The sequence below is a fragment of the Pan paniscus genome, chromosome 2 (assembly GCF_029289425.2).
Source record: "Pan paniscus chromosome 2, NHGRI_mPanPan1-v2.0_pri, whole genome shotgun sequence".
Classification (NCBI taxonomy): Eukaryota; Metazoa; Chordata; class Mammalia; order Primates; family Hominidae; genus Pan; species Pan paniscus.
The window spans coordinates 64,434,054-64,460,689 of NC_085926.1; the positions used below are offsets into that span (position 1 = coordinate 64,434,054).

At 39.8% G+C, this 26,636-nt stretch overlaps 1 protein-coding gene across 3 annotated transcripts in view; it reads right to left on the reverse strand.

Moving 5' to 3' along the window:
- Nucleotides 1-1,234: 1,234 nt before the first annotated feature.
- Nucleotides 1,235-26,636, reverse strand: part of ADAMTS9 (ADAM metallopeptidase with thrombospondin type 1 motif 9) — a 175,637-nt gene continuing 150,235 nt past the window's right edge. For all 3 annotated transcript variants that reach the window (XM_003811598.6, XM_063602800.1, XM_003811597.5), the window contains 3 exons: nt 21,505-21,609; nt 10,514-10,608; nt 1,235-2,698 (listed from right to left, as the gene is read on the reverse strand). In XM_003811598.6, coding sequence (XP_003811646.2) covers nt 10,519-10,608; nt 21,505-21,609 — 195 coding nt within the window. In that variant the 3' untranslated portion in view covers nt 1,235-2,698; nt 10,514-10,518. The remainder of the gene's footprint in view (nt 2,699-10,513; nt 10,609-21,504; nt 21,610-26,636) is intronic.

A 26,636-nucleotide genomic window follows, 5' to 3' on the forward strand; every position in this document is an offset into this window, starting at 1 on the left:
GACGGGGTTTCATCGTGTTAGCCAGGATGGTCACGATCTCCTGACCTCGTGATCCGCCCGCCTCGGCCTCCCAAAGTGCTGGAATTACAAGCGTGAGCCACCGTGCCCGACCTGAAATACACTTTTAAATATGTAAGCCCTTGCAGTCAGATCTCTAATTAGCTGCTGAACACAATTCCTAACTGATTAGGGAGCCCATGCCTTCACTGCTGTCAGCTTAAGCTTGCTGATGCACATATTGAGGGCAGCTATTTTGCTAGCACTGATGCAGGGCTAAAAGGGATATGAGAAAACACTATCCTGGAAGGTAAGTGGGAGGACTATCAATAGCCTCATTTTACACATGAAAAAACTAAGGCTCAAGATCATACAGTTAGTAAATACCAGAGAAAGGAAGAGAACTGAGGCCTCAAATGATGCTGAGTGATGGCAAGGGGTAGGACTTTGGTGTAAGCTCTGCGATTTGGAGATTGTACACAGGCACATGCATGTGTTCACACACACACACACACACACAATGGGAAATTGAGTGGATGCCTGCTTTTTTCGTATCTCCATCCTATCTCCCCTTTTCTCTTCTTTGAACCATCTCTTTTTCACTTGAAGCTGTTGATCACCTGACTCTAGGCTGGCACAGGATCCCAGGCCCCTTGATATTGTGATTGATCCAGAAGTGGTCATGTGACCCAATCAGAGCCAGAGTTCTTTGGGAGACGACTACTTACTCACTGAGTGTGAACTTTAGCCTGTTTGTAACTCTAAGACTCTGTCTCCTTACCATCAAATGAAGGTTAGTCTATTACCTAGTGTATTTTGTGGTTGTGAGGATGAAGTGAAACAATAAAAGTGAAAGGCCTGGCATATGGTGGCTGTTCGATGATCATTTGCTTCTAGTAGACATGTTTAAAAAGCTCTTTTTCCCTGGACACCATACAGGGTAAGAACTACGCACAAAATGAACAATTAAGCACCCAAAGCCCACCTAAATATTTTGTTTTTTTGCTCATTTGTTTCCCAAGAGGGGTAAGTTCCCAGTTTCCAGAAGAACCACTTTAATTGACTTGCATGATGAAAAGACAGATCTTATGGACAAGCCCCATCCCCATCTGTCTCTAGAATGGCAATTGTAATAAATGAAATAAATAAAATCTTCACTTCTTCTCCATCTGGAAACTAGAGACATTTTTACTCCAACTTGACTCAAGAGTCCAGAAACTATGTGAAACACAAATGGTTTGGGTGTGGTGATGTATTTATTCATAATATATTTTCAGAACACATTAATAATGGAGAATAACACTTATTCATATACTGAATATAACTTTTCCTGGAGCACTCTAGAGCTTGTTTGGAGTTGGAGAATACTGCCAGGCTTTTCCTAATCTCTTTGGTCTTTGGAAGTGGGCAGGGTTTCTCAAACCAAGTGTCTTCCATGGGCCATTGGCAAAGGCTTCCCTTCATCAGCTTGGAGGGGCAGAAAGACCATGGCTTCAGCACTTCCATTTTGGAAAGAAGTAACAAAAAAGTGAATTAATGAGCAATCGGAAAGACTCAAAGCATTTTGTACTCCACAGTTCATTTCTTCACACAAACGTCCATTACTGCAGCGGGCATGAAAACCGGCAGGGTGTTAGGCTCATGGCCTGAAGAGAAGTCACATCACCAGCCGATGTTTTCATGCAAAAGGCAATTGTGATGATTCAGAACCTGGTTCTGAATTTCTCCAGGTGTGCTCGTGAGTTGAAGGTCACGCCCATTCTGTGCATCCTGTGTCTTTCTACTGGTAAACTTGGATGTCATTTTAGAGTATCTTGGCAAAATGGTGAGAGGATCTCACTTTCCCAATATCACTCTGTAATGAAGCTGCTTGGGGGATCCTCCATTTGATTGTGGAGAGACCAAGGCACCGTGGGCTGAAGCAACGAATATTAACAACACTAACAACAATAAGGATAAAGTCTAAGTCTCTTCCAAAAAAGGCATATCCAAAAATAAGGGTAAAGAGCTGGTCTTATTTCATCCAAGTGATTCTGTGCACTGGAAATTGTCCTTCTGTTCCTCCCTTTCATTAAAAGTGTTTATATTTCTGAGTCGGATGATCATTTAAATACATACAATATTAGCACCAAGGCAGCATATTTTTTTCCCAGAGATCACATGAAACTGAATACTTATTTAACATAGTTAATAGTTGGTACAATCTGTGATATCACTAACATACTTATTGGCTGATACTTGCCTAGAAATGCCAAAAATATCTTTTATACAACTCTTATAGCACCTTGATGATGGCTAGATTGTTTTAAAAAAATTCATTTTAAAAAAGTAACAATAAAACATTTACAGATGAAAAGTAAACAATAGTGTACCGTGATAATGAAGGATCACTTTGTCATATTACTACATGCAAAGGCAGTCATAATAGAATCATTTTACGTACAAAAATATTACATCACAATAAATAATTTCAAACATAAATATTAAACTTTACATCATTAGGATAGTCTACATATATACATACATATATCTGTATATATGTATGTGTATATATGTATATATGTATATGTACACACATTTACACACACAAGCATACAAGTCACACACAAACACACACACACATACACATGCACCCAAATTAAGGTGGAGGTATTGCATTACTATCCTTCATCCATCCATAATGGCTTCCTCTTCAAAGCACCTGAAATAAACAAACCAGAAAATATAAACCTTCTGCCTCAAATACTGCAAGTTAAGAATAGGCAACTGATAAATTTTTACATATAGAATTTAAAATTAACACTTATTATTTTCTCTAGATTTTATTTTTATTTTTTCTGAGTCACAGTCTCACTCTGTCACCGAGGCTGGAGTGCAATGGCATGATCATGGCTTGCTTCAGCCTTGACCTCCTGGGCAAGCAATCCTCCCATCTCAGCCTCCCAAGTAGCTGGGTCTACAGGTGCAAACCATCATGCCCAGCTAATTAAAATTTTTTTTTTTTTTTTTTTTTTTGCAGAAATGGGAGTGTCACTATGTTGCCCAGCTGGTCTCAAAATCCTGGACTCAAGTAATCCTCCTGCCTCAGCCTCCTAAAGTGCTGGGATTATAGGCATGAACCACCATGCTGGCCCTAGATTTTAAAAGTAATGTTTCTTTGCTGTAAGAAACTTGGAGGTTTCAGGGAAGTAATAAACAATAAAATTTAAAAACCCACTAGCCTGAAATCCCCCCACCTGAGATAACTGCTCTTCATATATTGGTATTTTGGTATTTCCTTCTAGTCTTTTTTCTATAAATATATGTTTATATACGTAAATATTGTATATATGTGCTATATAAAATTTATCTTCTTAGATACAAAATATATAAAGTACATATATAATGGTGATCTCTAGTGGATACCTGCTGATTTTTCCATGCCTCCATCCCATCTCCCCCTTTCTGATAATAAAATGCCTTCTTGTCCTTTGGGAACCATCCCTCTTCCAACTGAAGCTGTCAATCACCTGACTCTAGGTGGGTACATGATCTCAGATCCTTGGATGTTGTGATTTGTTCAAAAGTGACCATGCGACCTAACCAGAGCTAAACAGAGTTATTTTGCAGAATGCATGCTAGGGGATGAGTGTTTACTTGAATCATAAGTTGGAAGAATGATGTAATCCTAGAGCTGCCCAGGACCATGGTGTGGGGGGCAATGATCTGCCTGAGAATGAATCCATTTAAGAGGCAATCATTGCTGATTGATGAAGAAAGAGAGTACTGATGACTGAACTTCTGGATCTAGCCATGCCTGAAGCTAGAATACTTCTTGGATATCTCAGTTACTTAAGATAACAAATTTCCTTCATTTCCTTAGCTCCTTGTAACAGAAATAATCCTAAATGTCAAATAGGCACTCTTGTATCAGGATCTTCAAGAGCCTTACACGGTAATGGGCTACTGGAAGCTTGAGGGAAGATGCAGGAGGGTCACATGAATTGGTTGAGCTCATTCCTTGCAGCTGAAGACATGGGGATGATAAAAAGACTGACCAGTTCCGTCTTTTACTCAGCAGAAGAATCACTTTCTGGCATAATGTACTCAGGTCAGGGATTGCCGAACTTTAACATGCATGACTCCTGTGGACTTTGTTAAAATGCAGATTCTGATTTCACAGGTATAGGGTGAGGCCTGACATTGTGCATTTCTAACAAGTTCCTAGGTAAAGCTGATCGAGCTGATTCTTGGACCACACTATGAGTAACAGGGGTGTGGCACAGTGGAGTGATTAAGAGCACTGGCTTTAGTGTGGGACACTCTGAGTTCTGCCGAGGGAATTTATCATTACCTTTTCTTTTTTTTTTTTTTTTTTGAGACCGAGGCTTACTCTGTCACCCAGGCTGGAGTGCAGTGGCGTGGCGTGGTCTTGGCTGACTGCAACCTCTGTCTCCCAGGTTAAAGCGATTCTCCTGCCTCAGGCTCCCAAGTAGCTAGGACTACAGGCATGTGCCAACACACCCAGCTAAATTTTGAATTTATAGTAGAGATGGGGTTTCACCATGTTGGCCAGACTAGTCTCAAACTCCTGACCTCAAGTGATCTGCCTGCCACAGCTTCCCAAAATGCTGGAATTACAGGCATGAGCCACCGTGCCCAGCTTCATCATGATCTTAAGCAAGTTACTTAATTGTTGTGGGCCTCAGCTTCCTCATATGTAAAATAGCAGCTCCTCCACACAGTTTTGTTGTGAGGATTCAATGAAATATTGCTCAACAAATGCCACTGTGGTTTTACTATTACATTCTTGGGATGTATTTCTCAAAGGATGAGCTGTGATTCACTTGCATTAGAATTCTCTGTATTAAAATTACAGATCCCTGAATCCACCAGAGACCTAATGAAGCAGGACCCCTAGAGATGCAGCCCAATAAACAGGCTTTTAAATAAGCTCTGCAAAGAGCTGGTACCAATCCTATTGAAACAATTTTGTAAAAATCGAAGAAGAGATATTCCTTCCTAACTCATTCTATGAAACCTCTATCATCCTGATACCAATACCTGGCAAAGACACAAGAAAAAAAGAAAACTACAGACTAATATCCCTGACGAACACTGACATGAAAATCCTCAACAAAATACTAGCAAACTGAATCCAGCAACATACCAAAAAGATAATCTACCATGATCGAGTGGACTTCATTCTTGGCAGGCAAGGATCATTCAACATATGCAAATCAATAAATGTGATTCACCACACAAACAATTAAAAACAAAAACAATATGACCATATCAATAGATGCAGAAAAAGCATTAGATAAAATCCAACATCCCTTCATGATAAAAACCTACAAGGCATAAGACATCAAAAGAACACACCTCAAAATAAAAGCCATCTCTAACAAACCCACAGCCAATATCATACTTAACAGGCAAAAGTTGGAAGCATTCCTCCTAAGAATTGGAACAAGACAAGAATGTGTACTCTCACCACTCCTATTCAACATAGTATTGGAAATCTTAGCCAGAGCAATCGGGCAAGAGAAAGAAAGAAAAGACATCAAAAGAGGAAAAGAGGAAGTCAAATTATCTTCCTTCACTGACAATATGATTCTATACAAAGAAAACCCTAAATATTCCACCAAAAGATTCCTAGACCTGAAAAATGACTTCAGTAAATTTTCAGGGTGCAAAATAAATGTACAAAAATCAGAAGCATTTCTATACACAAATAACATTCAAGCTGAGAACCAAATCAAGAATGCAATCCAATTTACAGTCACCACAAAAAGAATAAAATACCTAGGAATACATCTAACCAAGCAGGTAAAAGAGCTCTACAAGGAGAATTATAAACATTGCTTAAGGAAATCATAGATGACACAAATAGAAAAACGTTCCATGCTCATCTATTGGAAGAATCAATAGCATTAAAATGTCCATACTGCCCAAAGAAATACACAGATTCAACAAAATTCCCATCAAATTACCAATGTTATTCTTTACAGTGTTAGAAGAAGAACTATTCTAAAATTGATATGGAACCAAAGCAGAGCCTAAAAGCGAAAGCAATCCTAAGCAAAAAGAACGAAGCCTGTGATTTTTGTACATTGATTTTGTATCCTGAGACTTTGCTGAAGTTGCTTATCAGCTTGAGGAGATTTTGGGCTGAGACGATGGGGTTTTCTAGATAAACAATCATGTCATCTGCAAACAGGGACAATTTGACTTCCTCTTTTCCTAATTGAATACCCTTTATTTCCTTCTCCTGCCTGATTGCCCTGGCCAGAACTTCCAACACTATGTTGAAAAGGAGCGGTGAGAGAGGGCATCCCTGTCTTGTGCCAGTTTTCAAAGGGAATGCTTCCAGTTTTTGCCCATTCAGTATGATATTGGCTGTGGGTTTGTCATAGATAGCTCTTATTATTTTGAAATACGTCCCATCAATACCTAATTTATTGAGAGTTTTTAGCATGAAGGGTTGTTGAATTTTGTCAAAGGCTTTTTCTCCATCTATTGAGATAATCATGTGGTTTTTGTCTTTGGCTCTGTTTATATGCTGGATTACATTTATTGATTTGCGTATATTGAACCAGCCTTGCATCCCAGGGATGAAGCCCACTTGATCATGGTGGATAAGCTTTTTGATGTGCTGCTGGATTCGGTTTGCCAGTATTTTATTGAGGATTTTTGCATCAATGTTCATCAAGGATATTGGTCTAAAATTCTCTTTTTTTGTTGTGTCTCTGCCCGGCTTTGGTATCAGAATGATGCTGGCCTCATAAAATGAGTTAGGGAGGATTCCCTCTTTTTCTATTGATTGGAATAGTTTCAGAAGGAATGGTACCAGTTCCTCCTTGTACCTCTGGTAGAATTCGGCTGTGAATCCATCTGGTCCTGGACTCTTTTTGGTTGGTAAACTATTGATTATTGCCACAATTTCAGCTCCTGTTATTGGTCTATTCAGAGATTCAACTTCTTCCTGGTTTAGTCTTGGGAGAGTGTATGTGTCGAGGCACCAACAACAGACAAACAGAGAGCCAAATCATGAGTGAACTCCCATTCACAATTGCTTCAAAGAGAATAAAATACCTAGGAATCCAACTTACAAGGGATGTGAAGGACCTCTTCAAGGAGAACTACAAACCACTGCTCAAGGAAATAAAAGAGGATACAAACAAATGGAAGAACATTCCATGCTCATGGGTAGGAAGAATCAATATCGTGAAAATGGCCATACTGCCCAAGGTAATTTACAGATTCAATGCCATCCCCATCAAGCTACCAATGACTTTCTTCACAGAATTGGAAAAAACTACTTTAAAGTTCATATGGAACCAAAAAAGAGCCCGCATCGCCAAGTCAATCCTAAGCCAAAAGAACAAAGCTGGAGGCATCACACTACCTGACTTCAAACTATACTACAAGGCTACAGTAACCAAAACAGCATGGTACTGGTACCAAAACAGAGATATAGATCAATGGAACAGAACAGAGCCCTCAGAAATAATGCTGCTTACCTACAACTATCTGATCTTTGACAAATCTGAGAAAAACAAGCAATGGGGAAAGGATTCCCTATTTAATAAATGGTGCTGGGAAAACTGGCTAGCCATATGTAGAAAGCTGAAACTGGATCCCTTCCTTACACCTTATACAAAAATCAATTCAAGATGGATTAAAGATTTAAACGTTAGACCTAAAACCATAAAAACCCTAGAAGAAAACCTAGGCATTACCATTCAGGACATAGGCGTGGGCAAGGACTTCATGTCCAAAACACCAAAAGCAATGGCAACAAAAGCCAAAATTGACAAATGGGATCTAATTAAACTAAAGAGCTTCTGCACAGCAAAAGAAACTACCATCAGAGTGAACAGGCAACCTACAACATGGGAGAAAATTTTTGCAACCTACTCATCTGACAAAGGGCTAATATCCAGAATCTACAATGAACTCAAACAAATTTACAAGAAAAAAACAAACAACCCCATCAAAAAGTGGGCGAAGGACATGAACAGACACTTCTCAAAAGAAGACATTTATGCAGCCAAAAAACACATGAAAAAATGCTCATCATCACTGGCCATCAGAGAAATGCAAATCAAAACCACTATGAGATATCATCTCACACCAGTTAGAATGGCAATCATTAAAAAGTCAGGAAACAACAGGTGCTGGAGAGGATGTGGAGAAATAGGAACACTTTTACACTGTTGGTGGGACTGTAAACTAGTTCAACCATTGTGGAAGTCAGTGTGGCGATTCCTCAGGGATCTAGAACTAGAAATACCATTTGACCCGGCCATCCCATTACTGGGTGTATACCCAAATGACTATAAATCATGCTGCTATAAAGACACATGCACACGTATGTTTATTGCGGCATTATTCACAATAGCAAAGACTTGGAACCAACCCAAATGTCCAACAATGATAGACTGGATTAAGAAAATGTGGCACATATACACCATGGAATACTATGCAGCCATAAAAAATTATGAGTTCATGTCCTTTGTAGGGACATGGATGAAATTGGAAACCATCATTCTCAGTAAACTATCGCAAGAACAAAAAACCAAACACCGCATATTCTCACTCATAGGTGGGAATTGAACAATGAGATCACATGGACACAGGAAGGGGAATATCACACTCTGGGGACTGTGGTGGGGAGAGGGAGGGGGGAGGGATAGCATTGGGAGATATACCTAATGCTAGATGACGAGTTAGTAGGTGCAGCACACCAGCATGGCACATGTATACATATGTAACTAACCTGCACAATGTGCACATGTACCCTAAAACTTAAAGTATAATAATAATAAAAAAAAGAAGTTCTTTTTAATTCAAAAAAAAAAAAAAAAAGAATGAAGCCAGAGGTATCATATTACTGGACTTCAAACTCTACTCTAAGGCAGCAAACTAAAGGTAACCAAAACAGCATGGTACTGGTACTAAAATAGACATATAAATTAATGGAACAGAATAAGGAACCCAGAAATAAAGCTATACATCTATAACCAACTGGACTTCAACACAATCAACAAAAATAAACAATGGGGAAAGCACACCCTATAATAAACGGTGCTGGAAAAACTGGCTAGCCATATACAGAAGAATGAATTTGAACTCTTACCTCTTACCATATACAAAAAATAACTCAGGATACATTAAAGACTTAAATGTAAGACTTCAAAACATAAAAATTCTAGAAGAAAACCCAGGAAATACTCTTCTGAACATTGGCCTAGGCAAACAAATTATGACTAAGTCCTCAAAAGCAAATGCAACAAAATGAAAATTGATAATGGAGACCTAACTAAATTAAAGAGCTTCTGCACATCAAAAGAAACTATCAACAGAATAAATGGACAATCTACAGAATAGGAGAAAACATTTTTAACCTATACATTTGATAAAGGAATAATATCCAGAACCTATAATGAACTTAAGCAAATCAACAAGAAAAAAACAAATAACCCTATTAAAAAGTGGGCAAAGGACATGGACAGACACTTCTCAAAAGAAGACACACAAGCAGCCAACAAATATAAGAAAAAATGCTGAACATCACTTATCATCACAGAAATGCAAGTCAAAACCACACTGAGATAACATCTCATGCCAATCAGAATGGCTATTCTTAAAAAGTAAAAAGATAACAGATATTGGTGAGATTGCAGAGAAAAATGGAATACACTGTTGGTGGGACTGTAAATTAGTTCAACCTTTGTGAAAAGCAATTTGGAGAGTTCTTAAAGAACTAAAAATAGAACTACCATTTGACCCAGCAATCCATTACTGGGTATATATCAAAAAGAAAATAAATCATTCAACCAAAAAGACACCTGCACTCACATGTTTATTGCAGCACTATTCACAATAGCAAAAGTGGAATCAACCTAGGTACCCATTAATGGTGGACTGGATTTTAAAAATGTGGTCTGTATACATGATGAAATACTATGCAGCCATAAAAAAATAATGAAATCATGTCCTTTGCAGCAATATGGATGCAGCTGAAGGCCATTTTCCTAAGTGAATTAACACAGAAACAAAAAATCAAATACCATATGTTCTTGCTTATAAGTGGGAGTGGAACACTGGGTACACATGGACATAAAGATTGAAATAATGGACACTGGCGACTCCAAAAGGGAGGAGGAAGGGAAGGGAAACCTATCTATTGGATACTACTTTCACTATTTGGGTGATGGGTTCAAACGAAGCCTACATCTCAACACACTATATCAGTGTAACAAACTTGCACATGTACCTCCTGAATCTAAAATCTAAAAGCAAATAAATAAATAGGCCAGCTCTGTAGAGGGGAAGCCATGTCTAATGGCAGAGAACTGATGGCTTCAGTCACGTGAGGACAGAGGAGCAGGAGATAAAAAGGTAGAACTGTATTGGGTCAGCTTCAAGATGCTTAACTGTAACCCTGCCTGATCCTCCCACATTTGCTCATATAGGCTACAGAAAAAAATAAAAGACAAATACACAGACAGACAGACATAGGACTACTTACCTTAGCTATAAAACTCGCACCTCCAGGCCAGTACCAGAGGATGGAGTGCATTTCCCACAGTAACCACCGCATTTCCCTGCGACTCGGGTACCATCCTGCAAGGAGATGCATCATGTTAGCCTACCTGCTTGGTTAATGCTTTCAGGGCCTGCACTGGCTTTTTGGGAAAACGTTCTTATACACACAGTAAACAGGCCTTCTGAACTGACGTGAAGTGCAACCTACTCACCATGGTCTAAAGCAGGGGCTGGCAAACTTCAGCCTGTGAGCCAAATCCAGCCCACCACCTGTTTCTGTATGGCTTGCAAGCTAAGGATGATTTTTATATTTTTAAATAATTGAGAAAAAGTAAACCAAAAATTATATTTCTTGACACATAAAATCATATGAAATTTAAATTTCAGTGTCTATTAATAAAGTTTTATTGGAATACAGCCACATTCATTAATTTACCTGATGTCTATAGCTGCTTTCATGCTGCAAAAAAAGAACTGAGTCTCAGCTTCATACTGCTTCTTGGTGCACAACAAATCACAGTGACATTGTTTTAATGTGAAAGTGTTTTGAGTGATGTGTGTATTGCTAGATCATTACAATTTATGTGCTTATTACCAGTGTATACCATTATGACAAATCAAGAAAAGAAGAGAAAGGTAGACTTTGAATGTTGCACTTTTAAGGTACAATGGCATGTGGATTATTTTGTTATCAAATTTAGATGACAAAGGATTGTGATTATTATGAAATGACACTATAGCTGTGCTAAAAGAATACAATATATATCATCACCAAACTAAATACTCATCACAATATTCCCAACTCACAGAAAAACAATGGTCAAAAATTTAGAAAATTTAAAATATAAAATTAAAAAACATGAAAATGAGTAAGTTTCCAAGTTGCTCATTTGTTAGCCAAGCAAGGAAAACAATTTACCAATGGTGAGTTCATTAAATCCTGTTTAACAGCAACATCTGAAGAAATGTGTCCAGAGAAAATAAACTTAACTACTCTTTTGGCAAGGACTATTGCTTGAAAAGCTAATAACATTGGGAACCACATTAACAGTCAATTAAAAAAACAAAGCAGATTATTTTGAGTGGTTTTCACTGGCTCTTAATGGGTCCACACATATTACTGATGTTATTCAGGTGTTATCATTTCTTTGAGGAGAAAATGCCCAGTCTGAAGTGACTAAAGAATTAGACTCTATGAAGAGTCTAGTGGAACTAGTGGAATAGTGGAACAATTTGTGGAATAGTGGAATAGTTTATGGAACAAGTACAGGTGAGAATATTTCAAAAAGGTTGGGAAAGAACTACAGAACAACTGAAGTGGAATCTGCTAAGATGTGTTGACAACTGATGGTAGTAAAAATATGTGTGGAGCATAAAAAGCTTTAATTGGACAAATTTACAAAACTTGTGAAACTGTTAGATGTTTAAAGCCTATGGTTATTCACTGTATTATTCATTTGCAGGTACTTTGTGGAAAATATTTGACCTATCAAGTGCTATAGAACTAGTAGTGTCAATAGTGGACTTTATTTTCTACCACGGACTTACCCATCATCCATTTTGTGAATTTTTTTGTCAGAACTGAAAGCTCAATACCTTGACTTTTCCTACTACACAGCAATTTGATGGCTTAGCAGTGGGGTAAAGTTTTATTTTGATTTTTGAGCTCAGGGTCAAGATTAAAGTTTTTTGAACTACAACTGCTCTCAATCACTGTAATTCAACACTTAATGGCTCTGAATATTAGCTTTTGCTTCAGAGTTGATCATGTTTCTCAATGGATTGTACCTAAAATTACAAGGCAAAACTGTTCTTATAGGCAAAACTTATACAGTGATAAAGTAATTTCATTGATAATACTGTTTGGATCACAAGTAACGTTAGATTGTTTTTTACACTTCCCATGCTGTCAAAAGTTAAAACAGGAAATGTCTTCTCTATTACACACAAATTTAAAGTGGATATATTTTCTGAGCTTAAACTGCAGTTCCAGCACTGTTTTTCAGACTTTGATATAAATGCAAAGGAAATCTTTTTATGTCAAAATCCATTTAACTAGCAATTGAGGAGCTTCAATCTCATTTTCAATTGCAAGTGATTAATATGCAATGTAGTGACATGCTAAAAGGCAACTATCAAGAGAAGACTCTAATAGAATTCTTTACATGCCTGCCAAGCCATGAATATGCTTAATTAACATTATATGGTTATGGACAGATATCAGTGTTTGGCAATATCAATGCATGTAGAAAGGCATTTAGAAAGATTGAAATACATAATATCTCATTTCACGTCAGCATTAACAGATAAACATTTACAATCTATTTTGATAATAGAGAACACTAATTAAGCGAAATATTTTCCTCCCCCAATATCCCATTCATCTCCTCAGGTGATCTGTATTAGAAAAAGCTATACTCAGTTATTATGATTGTATTGTGAATTTGACCAATAAAAAAATTTTGTGCAAATTTGTTTTCTCTCTTGACATACAAATATACCGTTGATTTTGCCTCTTGGCCCTTCAAGACTAAAATCTTTACTATCTGGCACTTTGTAGACAAAGTATGCCAACTCCTAGTCTAAAGACCTGCGCTCCATAGAGTCTGTCTTTGCCTCTGCAGATTCATCTGGTACCATTCTGTACTCAACACATGCATTTCTTTTTGTTATTCTTCTGATATGTCCCATACATTACAAGGCCTTTGCATGTGCCATTCTCTCTGATTGGAGTTCTCCTCTCTCTCCCTCTCTGTGCATACTGTATCACCTCAATTTTGGCCTGGTAAATTCTTCAGAACTCAGTTCAAAGCCCATTTCTTCTGAGAAACCTTCCTGACCTGGTTATCTGCCGCAAAGCACCCTGTAAATGGGTAATTCTTTCTTTAACATCTGTCTTCCTACTGGAATGTCAGCTCCATTATGACAAGACCAATACCTTGTTAAAACCTGGGAGTATCCAGAACCTACTACGGTGTGTGGCTCATAATGATACGAAATATACATTTGTTAAATGAATGAATGAATGAAAGGCTGAAGCTGAATTCTTCTTTTGGAAGTGTAGTTAAGAATGCCCTGCTGATCAGTTCCCCTTATGCTTTACCATGCTATGAAAAAGTCCTTCTTTAATTATGGCCTCATATTCCATTTTGTATAATTACCATGTCACATAATTCCACCCCTCCACCCTCTGCGCCTGCACAATATTGCATATTTTCCACTTCTGGAAATAACACTATGATGAACATATTTGTGCCTACATTTTAGGATTTTTTGGGGTTACATTCTCAGAACTAAGTCAAAAGTCATGCAGATTTGCTTCACACAGCTGAACTAAGAAAGCCTCTTGAAAACAATGGATAATCTCATTTTAAAAAAGGAAGATGAATACAAAAATATAATTAGAATAAATAAGTTATAGTATTTATTTTATTTTTATTTTTTTGAGACAGAGTCTTGCTCTTGTCACCCAGGCTGCAGTGCAATGGCGCAATGTCAGCTCACGGCAACCTCCACCTCCCGGGTTCAAGCGATTCTCCTGACTCAGCCTCCTGAGTAGCTGGGACCACAGGTGTGCACTACCATACCTGGCTAATTTTTGTATTTTTAGTAGAGACAGGGTTTCACCATGTTGGCCAGACTGGTCTCGAACTCCTGACCTCAACCGATCTGCTGAGATTACAGGCGTAAGCCACCGTGCCCAGCCAAGTTATAGTATTTAATAGTACAGTAGAAAAATTATATTTACCAATATAATATAAAAATATAATAAACGTTTATATAAAATTTATGTATAAAATTTATATAAAATATTTTATATATTTAATATATTTATATAATATAATATATAGTATAATGTATTATAATCTTATGTGTGATATGCTATACTATATATTATAATAAAATAATACAATATATAGTATATAATATTATAAATATATTTACTATAGATAGTTAACAATAATTGTATATTTCAAAATAGCTAGAAGAGAAGAATTGTAATGTTCCCACCTCAAAGAAAAGATAAATGTTTGAGGTGTTGGGTATCCCACTTACCATGATTTGATTATTACACATTGTATACACGAATCAAAATATCACTAGTATAACCAAAAATATGTACAACTATGATATATCGATAAAAATACCAAAGAAAGAAAGACAAAAGAAAAACAGTGCCAGTTTAACAATAAAATAGGACAAAATAGTTTCTCTTAATTCTTAAAAATTCGTAGGCATTTGATGATGAATGGAACTGAGTTGGGAGAGTTATTTCTATCCTCCCATCTGGTCTTGGTTTTAGAGGCCTGTGGTAGTTCTGGAGCTGGCCCATACCACCAGCAACTGAATTTGATGCCAGACTAACTGGTCTTCAGTGAGGAACTTTCTCACCTGGCTTAAGTATAGGGCCAGGGCCTTCACGATACAGGCAGACAAAGAATGTCTTCTGTATCATCAAAACTTACGCTTTACTCAAACTCTCCTGACCCAGCAGAGGAGCTAACCTGAATCAGACTGCCTGCAGCTTGTACTACATCTTGAACAACCTCTTTACGCCTCAGTTCCTGGTACATCTGTAAAATAGGGATAATAATAGTACCCCCTCACGGGTTTGCTGTAAAGGAGATAATGCATGTAATGTGCTTAGCATAGTACTTGGCCTAATATATGTGCTCAATGAATATTAACTGCTATTATCATAAAGGTATTTTTAATGTGTAAATATCCATCGTAGCCTGTTTTCAGGGAAATGAGTAAAAGTCTGGGTAATTATAAAACTATAAAATTTAAAAAATAAAGCCAATACTGGATTTATACCATTACTGCTATCTCCTTAACTGGGATTCCATTATTTAATTTAGATAAAGGCTGAGCTAAAACTTATTGATCCTAAAGAATAAAAACAGCCACATGGAGCAAGTAAATACCAAAAACCCAATTGTCAAGCAGACAGTGTCTATTTCAGAAAAGAAATATATTAGAAGCACCCACTCACATTCCTTAAAACACTAATTTTTATTTCTTCATTAAAGCAGGCCTTCTAAAAATCTCTTTTCGATGATTATTTTGTTAGCCTGATTGGAGCTATTACATATAATTAAATGAATGAACCTCTGTTCCATTAAGAATAGTTTGTATTTCACATTTTCACTAATTCTTCTATTTTTTTCAATCTATATGAGGAAGGCAGATTGGCTTCTTTGATTTAGGAAGACCAGCATACCTTTGACTGGAGTGTGCTAATTTAAAGACTTATTTAAAGTCGTCAGAGGATGCTGGTGGTAGAAGCAAGCTGAGTTGGGGGTGGAGGTGGGGATTTTGATAAGAAAATCTATACAGATAGTAATGAACAGAGATTATAATGATTATGGTATAATGTTTATAATGATTATAGGGGCTAAAATCTGCCTGGGTCAAGATTACATGCAATGAAATTTATCGTTGAATGTCCCTGAAATTGCCCATAAAACACAGCATATAGGGTTTTTTTTTCTGAATATAGCCCTGGACACTTATGTATATATGAACATATGCATAAATGTCTAATTTCTATAGGAATATACAGAATAAAAATTAGACTACCTAAAATGTAAATGTACGGCATTTTACTCTACTGGTGTGTGGTATGATTTTTACACTTGGTGGATAGTTGGATTTTCATAAGCTGACAGCAAGTTCGGAGGCAGCCCAGGTCGAAACATGTGAGTGGGCTGCACTGAGCATGTGTGTGTGTACACATGTGTGTTTATTTCAGGTGCCTGAACTCCACTGTTCGCAAGTGAATTGAAGGATAGGAACTGAATCCGTCTCCTCTATGGTAACACAACTTTCGTTATTTTTTAATTTCAAAGCAATTCTTTGATTTACAGCCCTTGCTCTAGCCCAGGAATGTCTGTTAGACCATATCTCTTAGAAAGGTGGCCCTAGTTCTTCCCTGACCCTGAAAATTCCTCTGGCACACAAGGAAGACAAAAAGCCCTGTAAGCGCCTCTCACACCCAGCCAGGACGTGATCATCCTTTCATGCTGCCTGTCTCTGAAGGCCTATTCCAGAATCTTCTACCTGGAGGAGACCAAAATGGGTAGCTCTGAGAATGGGCATGGGGAGCTGTGGTGGAATTCTGGGTGGGGCTGAAGGGAACTTTCACATTCCGGCACATTGGAGAGTTGAGGGTATACAGCATTGCTGGCAGAGGAGCTTGAAATTCTGACATTTTCTTTCAGCCTTCATCTCTGGGCCATGGCCTCCTTTCTGTCTGTCTGTCCCTCATGCAGATATCTAAGCAGAGTGAGGAGAAACTTTACGACCCCTAGCTGAGCTGGTGCAGCTAAAACATGTGCCCTGAAGTCCACCCCCAACCAAGGGGTGTCTCACACGACTTATTCCTGGGGTCAGGCGGCAGCCATGTGGACAGGCTAAGCCCGGGCTTACACTGCAGTTCGATGTCCTTCCCACCAGCTATCTCAAGCCAGCTCCCTTCCTTAGTCACCTTGGCCAACTTCCGAAACAATATGGCAAACCTCAGGGCTATGAAAACGTTATAACATTAATAGCCAGTACTTGTGCTCCTGCTATTTGCCCAGTAGGATACCAACAGCTTTACATTTTTATTTCATTTATGTTTCACAATAAGTCAATGAGAAAGGGGCCACTACAGTCCCCATTTTATAGATGAACAAACTGAGTCCCCCCTCTCCCCACCCCCATTTTCCTGGAAGTTAAATAACTTGCCCAAGATGGCAGAGCCAGTGGGCACAGACTCTGGCAGTCAGATTTCAGAGTCCACGTGCTTCACCTCTGGGCTCTGCAGCCACTGACGGTTTTCACTGTGGCACCAAGGGCTGAGTTGTGGCAGGTTGGAGAGGCTGATCCCACCACCTGCTCAACTTAACATCCCAAGAATTTGACCTTATTCTCACCTTGTTATCCCAATCTCCTGGTGACAGCACAGCTGGGAGGAAGACACAGATTTAATGTATGTAAGCTGCCCAATAAATAGTAGCTATTTTAACCATAATTAGGTTAAAACCAGAGAAAGAGTGCTCTCTATTGTTCACAAGGAAGTCAACAGTGAACTTGATATTGAGACTGATTTTGACCAGTTCTGCTGTTGGAAGTGAGACAGCGTTACTGTTCTTCAAGTGGTACTGGAGATCTAGTTTTACCTGAATGAATACAGCTTTCCTTTAGTTTTGCTTGGGAAAAACATTTTATTGCCAAGGAGGTTTGGAAAATTGAGGTTTTCATTTTTTTTTTCCCCTCTGTAACTCCTGGCAGAAAAGCAAAAGAAAGTGAGGAATGATTATTTGAGAGCTGAAACAGGGCTATTTGGAAAAGAGAGTATTATAACTGGCCAGGGTCTGAGCATCCCAGAGAAGACTGGGCCACAGGCCCTCGGGGGCCAGATCGTAGTAGGTATCGAGTGGGAACAGGATATGGCACAATTCTTGAAGTGTGTTTCATGGAACCCTGGTTATTTGGGGGAAATTACAAGCTGTAACTTCGAAAAGAAGTTTTTGTGGTTGGCTTCATTTAGGTTAGTGGTTCTCAAAATGTGACTCCAGATCAGGGGCATCAGCATCACCAGGGAAATGGTTACAGATGTCAATTTCTGGCCTCTCCTCAGACTGATCATGTGGTGGGCTTTGTTTTGTTTTGTTTTGAGATGGGGTCTCACTCTGTTGCCCAGGCTGGAGTACAGTGGTACAATAACGGCTCATTGCAGCCTTGACCACCCAGGCTCATCCTCACCTCAGCCTCCTGAGTAGCTAAGACTACAGGTGCACACCACCACAGTCAGTTATTTAATTTTTTTTTTTTTTGTAGAGATTGGGTCTCCCTGTGTTGCCCAAGCTGGTCTTGAATTCCTGGGCTCAAGCAATCCTCCTGCCTCAGCCTTCCCAAGTGCTGGGATTATGGGCACAAGGCACTACATCTGGCCACCTGCTTGTGTTTTCACAAGCCCTGCAGGTGATGGTGAAGCACTCCTGAGTTTGAGAACCACTGCTTTAGTGGAATGCTGGCTAAAGTCACACAGGTTTATTTCCTGTATAATTTAGTCCCACCTCACATGCTAATGCTTACTGTGACTCTTCAGGAAGGAAATACAATATACTAGCATTTTCTCCCAAAAGTGTTGGGTGGTGGAAGCCTATTTTCAGGAAGCATTGCTAGGACATGCTTCTCTGGACCACACGGGGGAAGTCAGACAGCATTTCTCCAGACAGCCGGGGGCTAGAGAGGTCTCAGTCCCAGCTCCCAGATATTCATAAGGAGTACTCGACAGGCCCTGGAGATTAATTTTGAGCTCAGACTCTCTGAGCTGCCAAAGAACACCAAGATTTAAAAAAAAAAAAAATGCCGACAGGCAATTGTCATACCCAGCTCCCTCCAGCCCAGGCATCTCCCAAAAGCCTTGGGGAACAGCCAGTGTAGTGATCATTCTTTCCATAAGGTGGCGCTCCTGGCTTTAATTATTTTTAGTTTCTGGCTGAAACGGTAGTAACTATCTAATGAATAGAATTATAATTTAGGTTACAGTTTATCTACATGGGTTTCCTACAATCACATTTTTATTTATTTATTTACTTATTTTTTTGACAGAGCCTCACTCTATCACCCAGGCTGCAGTGCAGTGGCACTAGACAGGCAAATTTTTTGGTTCTGGGTCACTGAAACATACAGTGTATTTCAAAACATCATGTTGTACACGATAAAAATATACGATTTTTATTTGTCAAGAGAAAAGAAACATAATGTATAGATTTTGGAGGGAAGGAATGGGGAAAGAACATTATAATTTCGGGGCACATTCTAAAGCTCATGCACTCTCTCTCAGCTATCTTTATTCCTTTCAGTGCAAGGAAAAATATTTAATGACTAATTTACAAGTAATCAATATGGCTATTTAGTTAATCGGATTTGAGGACATTGATTGGCTTAGATGGAGAAGAGAGAGAGTGAGATAGCTTTTTTTCACAGACACTAACTTAATCATGGCAGCTAGAAAAAGAGATCAGGAAACAGATTTTCCCGGAATGTCCCAACTGGACATTTCTCCTCTTTCTCAGGTGAGGGAGGCAGGTTGAGCTGCTTTTTTATAGTCTTATTTTGATTAGGTAGAAGTATTTGCAATAGGGTTTTCAGATTTAGAAAATAAAAATACAGGATGCTTGGTTAAGTATGAGTTTCAGATAAACAACATATACATGTTTAGTATAACTATATCCCATGTAGTGATAACAGTACACTTATTGTAAACAGTGTTCATTGTGTACTTAAAAAAAAAAAAAAGAGATGGTGTCTCACTTTGCAGCCCAGCCTGGAGTGCAGTCGCGCAATTATGGCTCACTGCCCCCTTGACATCCTGGGCTCAAGGGATCCTCCCATCTCAACCTCCAAGTAGCTGGGACTACAGGCATGCACCACCATGCCCAGCTAATTTTTAAAGTTTTTGCAAAACCAGGGTCTCACCACCTTGCCCAGGCTGTTCTCGAACTCTTAGGATCAGGCGATCCTCACTGTGTATTTGAAATTCTAATTTAACTGGGTGTCCCGTATTTTATCTGGCAGTTCTGCTTTGTAATAAAACCCTACTTTCCCAGCTCTCTTCTTTGTCTTCCCCTATTTCTGAGGCAACCCCAGGCAGGGCTCCTGGCTGAGATGGGACGGGAGAAATGGGCCATGCCTGGGTAAACTTAGACATTTTTCCACGAGCTGGGTTTCTGCCCCACATTCTCAGGACTTCAGAGGGAAGGTTGCAAGTGGCAGCGGTTTCTGACATGGCTGTACATTTGGATCATTTGGGGAGCTTTAAATTCTACTCCTGCCAGGTCCCCCCACCCTCAGAGATTCCGATTCAGCTCATCTGTGTAGAAAGGACCTGGGCAGGTGCATTTAAAAATTCCTCAGGTGATTCTACTATACATCCACGGTGAGAAACAGTACACAGTCGACACGCTCCTCAGTTTACAATGGGGTTATGTCTCAATAAACACATCGCAAGTTGAAAATATCATTAAGTCAAGAATGCATTTAATATATCTAACTTTCTGAACATCACAGCCTAGGCTAGCCTACCTTAAATGTACTCAGAACACTTGCATTAGCCTATAGCGGGGCAAAATCATCTAACACAAAGCCTATTTTATAATAAAGTGTTGAATATTTTGTGTAATTGATTGAATACTGCACTTAGTGAAAAACAGAACGGCTGTATCGGTACCTGAAGTAGGGTTTCTACCGAACGTGTTTTGCTTTTGAACCATGGTGAAGTTGAAAAATCAAGTGGAACCGTCGTAAGTCAGGGACCATCTGCACAGCACAGTGTTTCTCAAGCTGTACTGTGCCCATCACCACCTGAGACATTGTTCAGCTGTAGACTCTGACTCACTAGGGTCTGGGACCCAGAACCTGCATTTCCAACGGGCCCCCAGGTGACACTGATGCACTGTGTAGACCACACCTTAACCACCCAGATTTTAGAGGGTGAAAAACTTATTATTGTAGACCCTGTGTATCTCTAATTCTCCAGATATATCGCTTAATAAGTTATCTGTCTTCTAGCTCCATCTGTATTTCAATTTTTCTAAATAAAAAGAAGAGGTCATTTCCCCTCGGTTCACAGAACGAACCGCAAGCTGGCTAACTGAAAGATGTCTGAGCCACACTCTCGACAGAGGCTTCTTCCTGCTTTTACCTCCCTGATTAGGTGGTTTTTCTAATTACTTGGATGGTTCATATGTTCACCTCTCGAGGAAGAATTCACCAGAAGTGAACAAGGCTCTCACACTTTAATCACGTGTAAACACTGCACCCTAGGTTTATTTCCTAAATGGTCTTCCTGACACTACAAAATGGCTTAAGTGGGAAAGCACATTCGTTTGCTCCTTCAGCACCACTACCACAGTAATAAAGACAAGAATGAAAGAAAGAAATAAAAATTCATCTCCCAACCCATCTGTAGAACCTTACCGGCGACTTCTTGATGTCAGAGACAGCATAATTCCCTTGTGATATCCATCTGGCAGATTCAGTTAAAGACAAGCCGGTTCCATAAAGGTTGATGCTAAAACGACCCTGGAAAACACGACCAACAAAAGAGATTTTCAGTCCATGTGATGTCCCCCAAAAAGCAAAGGCACAGGTGATACAATAAAAGGTACTTTGGAAAAGAGAAGGATGTTGATTAATTGTGATAGCTACTAATTATTGATGGTATTTAGTTTTGTTTGTTCAGGGCCAGCCATTCTTCATGCATCATGTTAGTCATCCTCGAAAGAGCTCTATGAAGGAGGTTTTCTTTACAGATAGGGAAACTGAGGCTTAGCGGAAGTGATTAACTTCTCCAGAATACGGTACGAGTCCAACTCACATCCTCCTGACTTCAAAGTCCTTGCTCCATTCGGCCTCCCTAACACAGCAGTCCTGATGTTGCTCACAATTATCAGATTCCTTCAGGAACAAAATGTCACAGTGTAATTTTTCTAACAAGATCTTGGTGCCAAGCTTCCTGGGCTTCCAGCTCCCTGGGGCGATTAGCACACCGCGTACTAAGCACAGCAGGGCGGGACTTCAAAGAAGAGGCGCTTTCCCCAGCACGGTCAGCAGAGGGCAGGGTTGGCCTGCTCAAGACCACCTGGGCCTGGAGGATGCGGCTTTCAGGCTCCGGTAAGGGAGATCTCCCAAACCCCTCCCCTCCGAGGGTGCCTTTCAGAACATGGCTTCTGGTGCCTCTCTCACTCTCTCTTTCAAAAATGACTCGCAAAGGCATCTGAAATACTTTCTTCTTGAGGCTTCCTACTCCACAATGAGCAGTTTCAGAGCTAAAAATATTCCAAATGAACACTCCTGATTGCTTTCTCTCTGAAACTGACAAACCAGCACTTTGTCAAAACAGTCTCTTATAAACAAGAGAGGCAAGGAGGAGCTCACAGCTGATCAGACCCGCGTGCAAATAAAGTTCTTTCACCTGTGATTAGATCCTGGCTAGATCTTTTCTCACCTCTTGGAACCTCAGTTTATTCATCTGTAAAATGGAAGGCACTAAAACTCTCTTCCCTCTGAGCACCGTACAGAGGACTAAAAGAAATCAGCTATGGCTGGCGCTTAGTAGATATGCAAAAAGATGGTATCTGTCTTACATTTTCTAATTGTTTTGTAAGTGTTCGTGTGATCTCTTCAATATAACAGTAAGCTTATTGAGAGCAGGGCCTTACTTTTGCTTTGTTTATTGAATCAGCTATGGTTTGTAACATATGACTAGCCACTTAAATATTATATCCTAGCTCCTCAATTAAGATTTCCAGGACTAAGTGTAGCTTAGAGGTCTCTCAATGCCAGTTCCATAAATATTGACTAACAAAAGTTTATAAACACTTCTGGAGTGCTAGATTCCACAAGATAGAGGTGACCAGAGGACTTAGTTTGGACTAAATCAGTGGTTCTCAACAGGGCACGATTTTGACCCCAGGGGAAATCTGGCAATGTCTGGAAACATTTTTGTTTGTCACAACTGTCGGGGGCAGGGAGTGGTGCTGCTGTTGGCATCTGGTGGGTAGAGACCAAGGATGCTGCTGCGATGCACAGGACAGCCCACAACAGAGAATTCTCCAGCCCGAAAAGTGCTGAGGCTGATTGAAAACCTGGTGCAAAGGGTAGATTTACCCTAGAATCTTGCTCCCTTCTTTACTTTCACCATGACCTCAGGCAGGGAGACCATCTGTAAAATGGATTAGTAAGACTTAACCTGTGAATAGGAGGTGATTAGACAGAAGACACAATGCATGTCACTCATTACCTGGCAGACAGTAGGTAATATTTAAAAAATATTTTTGGGCTGAGTGTGGTGGCTGACACCTGTAATCCTAGTACTTCGGGAGGCTGAGGCAGGTGGATCACCTGAGGCTGAGAGTTCAAGACCAGCCTGGCCCAACATGGTGAAACCCCATCTCTACTAAAAATACAAAAATTAGCTGGGCATGGTGGTGTGTGCCTGTAATCCCAGATGCTCGGGAGACTGAGGCAGGAGAATAGCTTGAGGGCAGGAAGTGTAGGTTGCAGTGAGCCCAGATTGTGCCACTGCACTCCAGCCTGGGCAACAGAGTGAGATTCCATCTCACATATATATACATATGACATTTTTATGACAATATGCTACAGAGGTTCATGGTTCTTATGTGGCAAGGCTGCCGTGCTCAGGTGTTTTTGATTGTAGCTACACTGAAGCCCCCTCAGACACCGGATTCTGTATGTTGCATTATTCCATTGGCCATTTTCTTTTCTTTTTTTTTTTTTTTTTGAGACAAGGTCTCACTCTGTCACCTAGGCTGGAGTGCAGTCGCATAATTTTGGCTCACTGCAACCTCTGCCTCCCAGGTTCAAATGATTCTCCTACCTCAGCCTTCTGAGTAGCTGGGACTACAGGTGTGCACCACCACGCCCAGCTAATTTTTATTTTGGTAGAGATGGAGTTTCACCATGTTGGCCAGGCTGGTCTTGACCTCAAGTGATCCACCTCCCTCAGCCTCCCAAAGTGCTGGGATTACAGGCATGACCCACCGCACCTGCCACCCCCTCCCCCCAAAATTTTCTTATCTTACTATCATTCCTGCCCCTAGGAGTGGGTCCACATAACTCAAAGTGCCCAGGCCGTCCTAGTGCCAAGAATGTCCCTCTTTTCTCCCTCCATTCTGCTTTCCACTCAGATTGCCTGTCCCATCTGTACTGCAAGAGAAAGGAGACTTGATCTGCTTTGGCACTGAAGTTTTCCGGAGGTCTAGGCGGCTGACCCAGCTTCTTTCTGGACAATGCCCCCAGCCGACCTGGGCGTCCAGTGTCTGAACATGCTCAATATATACGTCTACTAAGTCTGCCTTCCCAGAGGGGTTGATGAACCCAGATGCAACAGGAGATCATCCTCCTCATTCTCCTTCTGCCCTTTCCAGTTTAGGGATCTGCATTTCAGCAAATGTCCTAGCTGATTGTTAGCACTCTGAAAGTTGAGTTCCACCAGAGAAGTAAAGACATAATGTTCTTTCTGGCTCTGCTCTGGGACATCTTTGCCCTTAAAGGCCTTATCTTCAAGGTCTAAAGGGCACATGAGTTGTAAATACCACCTTCTGTTGCCTATTCTAAAGAAGAGTGATTAAGAGTTATACGTTTACTAGTTGGTCTGTAAAGGTTTGCAAAAGATGTGCTTAGACCAAAGGATAATCCTGTTTTCTGTTGTACAAGAGCAAATGTTGCAGAAATCTTGCCTGAAAACAGAATCAAAAAGACATGTCTACTATCATGGATATGAATTCAGACACACTTAGGTTCAAATCCAGACTCTACTGAGCGGCAGCTGTGTAGGTTTGGGCAAATCCTCCCAATTTCTACTCCTTACCCTCCTCCTCTTTAAAAAGGAGGCATTTTCATAGAATACTGTGGTGATTTAAATGCTACATTGAGTAGACAATACTGAGTACAGTGACTAAAGCATAGACGCATAATAAATGCTAGCTATTAATACCATCAATAATAATAGTGTCACATCTACTGTCATCAGGATAAAAAATATTCTGGTTATGTTTCAAGATGAGGGCTGTCGGGGAATCCACTCTTATTAATAAATACATCCACAAAGCAATAGTGGTCAATGAGGTAAAAGAAAGAAATTCTCAAACACAACATCATTCTGCTTTGATTTCTGTGCAATCACTAGGTCAAAGGCTGAACCACCTACTCCGAAGCAGTCTCCACAATCACGCTTTCTACAAACCTTTTCCTGGAAAACTGATTTGAAAAACTCACATCTTGCATCAGTGTAGCTGGTGCTCAATATGTGTCTAAGGAATTGAATTTTTAAAGTACCCAATATGGTTTGAAGAATGAGCTGGGAAAAAATACAAATTAGCCTCTCTCAAGCTTTGGGTTTTCCCATTTAGGAATTGCTTCATTGTCAGGATTTAGCAAATCAATCAGTTCATTTGTCTCTGAATTATTAAAATAAATGAATGCAAGTTACTTTTCATTTACTTAAGCTTCCCAAAGGATGTGCATATAGAAACAAGAAAATCCTGAGACATTTGAAAAAGGCAGGACAGGGCCAATCTATTAGCCACTAAAATGCAACAGATACCAATGGGGTTTTTGAAGCCATCAATTGCCCTAAAAAAAACTGTACTTCAAAAGTTTTTGATTCCTGGGTAATGGAAGAAAGGCTCTTTTTACCATTATGTCCTTTGTTTATTTTCCTTCTCTCCTGAGAGCTTCCTCTCCACTTCTCTAAAACATTTAGCAATGCTCTTCTAAAGCTTGAGGCCGAAAAAACGCCTCGTTAAAACAACGTTCAGATGTGTTTGTCTTTGGAGGTTCTCTGTAGTTGGGGGTAAATCCATCCTATGGAGACAGGGCTTGGGATTCTGAACGCGTCACAGAATCCCAGTCTTGAGACTTTTGAAGGTTCACAGGCAAAGTGAGAAACTCTTGACAGAGTTTAACAACAGCTTTGTGAAGACCTCCTTTAAACCTAAGAGAAAACTGGCCAAGTTCTCCTGCCCAGAATCACTGAGTTCATTATGTTTGTCCTGCCTTCCAAGGGCAGAAGCTTCTTGTAAAGACTAACGTCTGCTTTGCAAAATTAGCCCGAGCTGATTATGACAGCATGTTTCAAAAGACAAGCTAAAACTTGCCACGCCTCTCTCAGGCAAGAAAGTGTAGAACCACAGAATGGGCAGAAAGATTGCTGCTGAGTGGCTCCGCTGAAAAGCCATCCAACAGAAGATGATGAATTTGCACTTCTGGTCCGAACACTGCAAACTTTGTAGAACTGAAGTAGGGGTAACAGGTTGAGTCAATGACATCCACAGAGCCCCAAGCCTTGGTCCCGGCGGACTTCTAGAATATATTATTATCTCATGGATATTCGTTAACCTGTCATCCTCTCTAATAGGCTACAGATTTCTCAAGGGATGAATGTTTGTGAGTCTCCAGTAAAAAGGATGGTGCCTGGCACAAAGTGAGCACTTGAGAAAGGTCAGCTGATTTGTTGCTAAGACTATTCTAGAGCCATTTCTGACTACCATTCAGGAACCAAAGGAAACCCAGATAAGTCTTGAAAA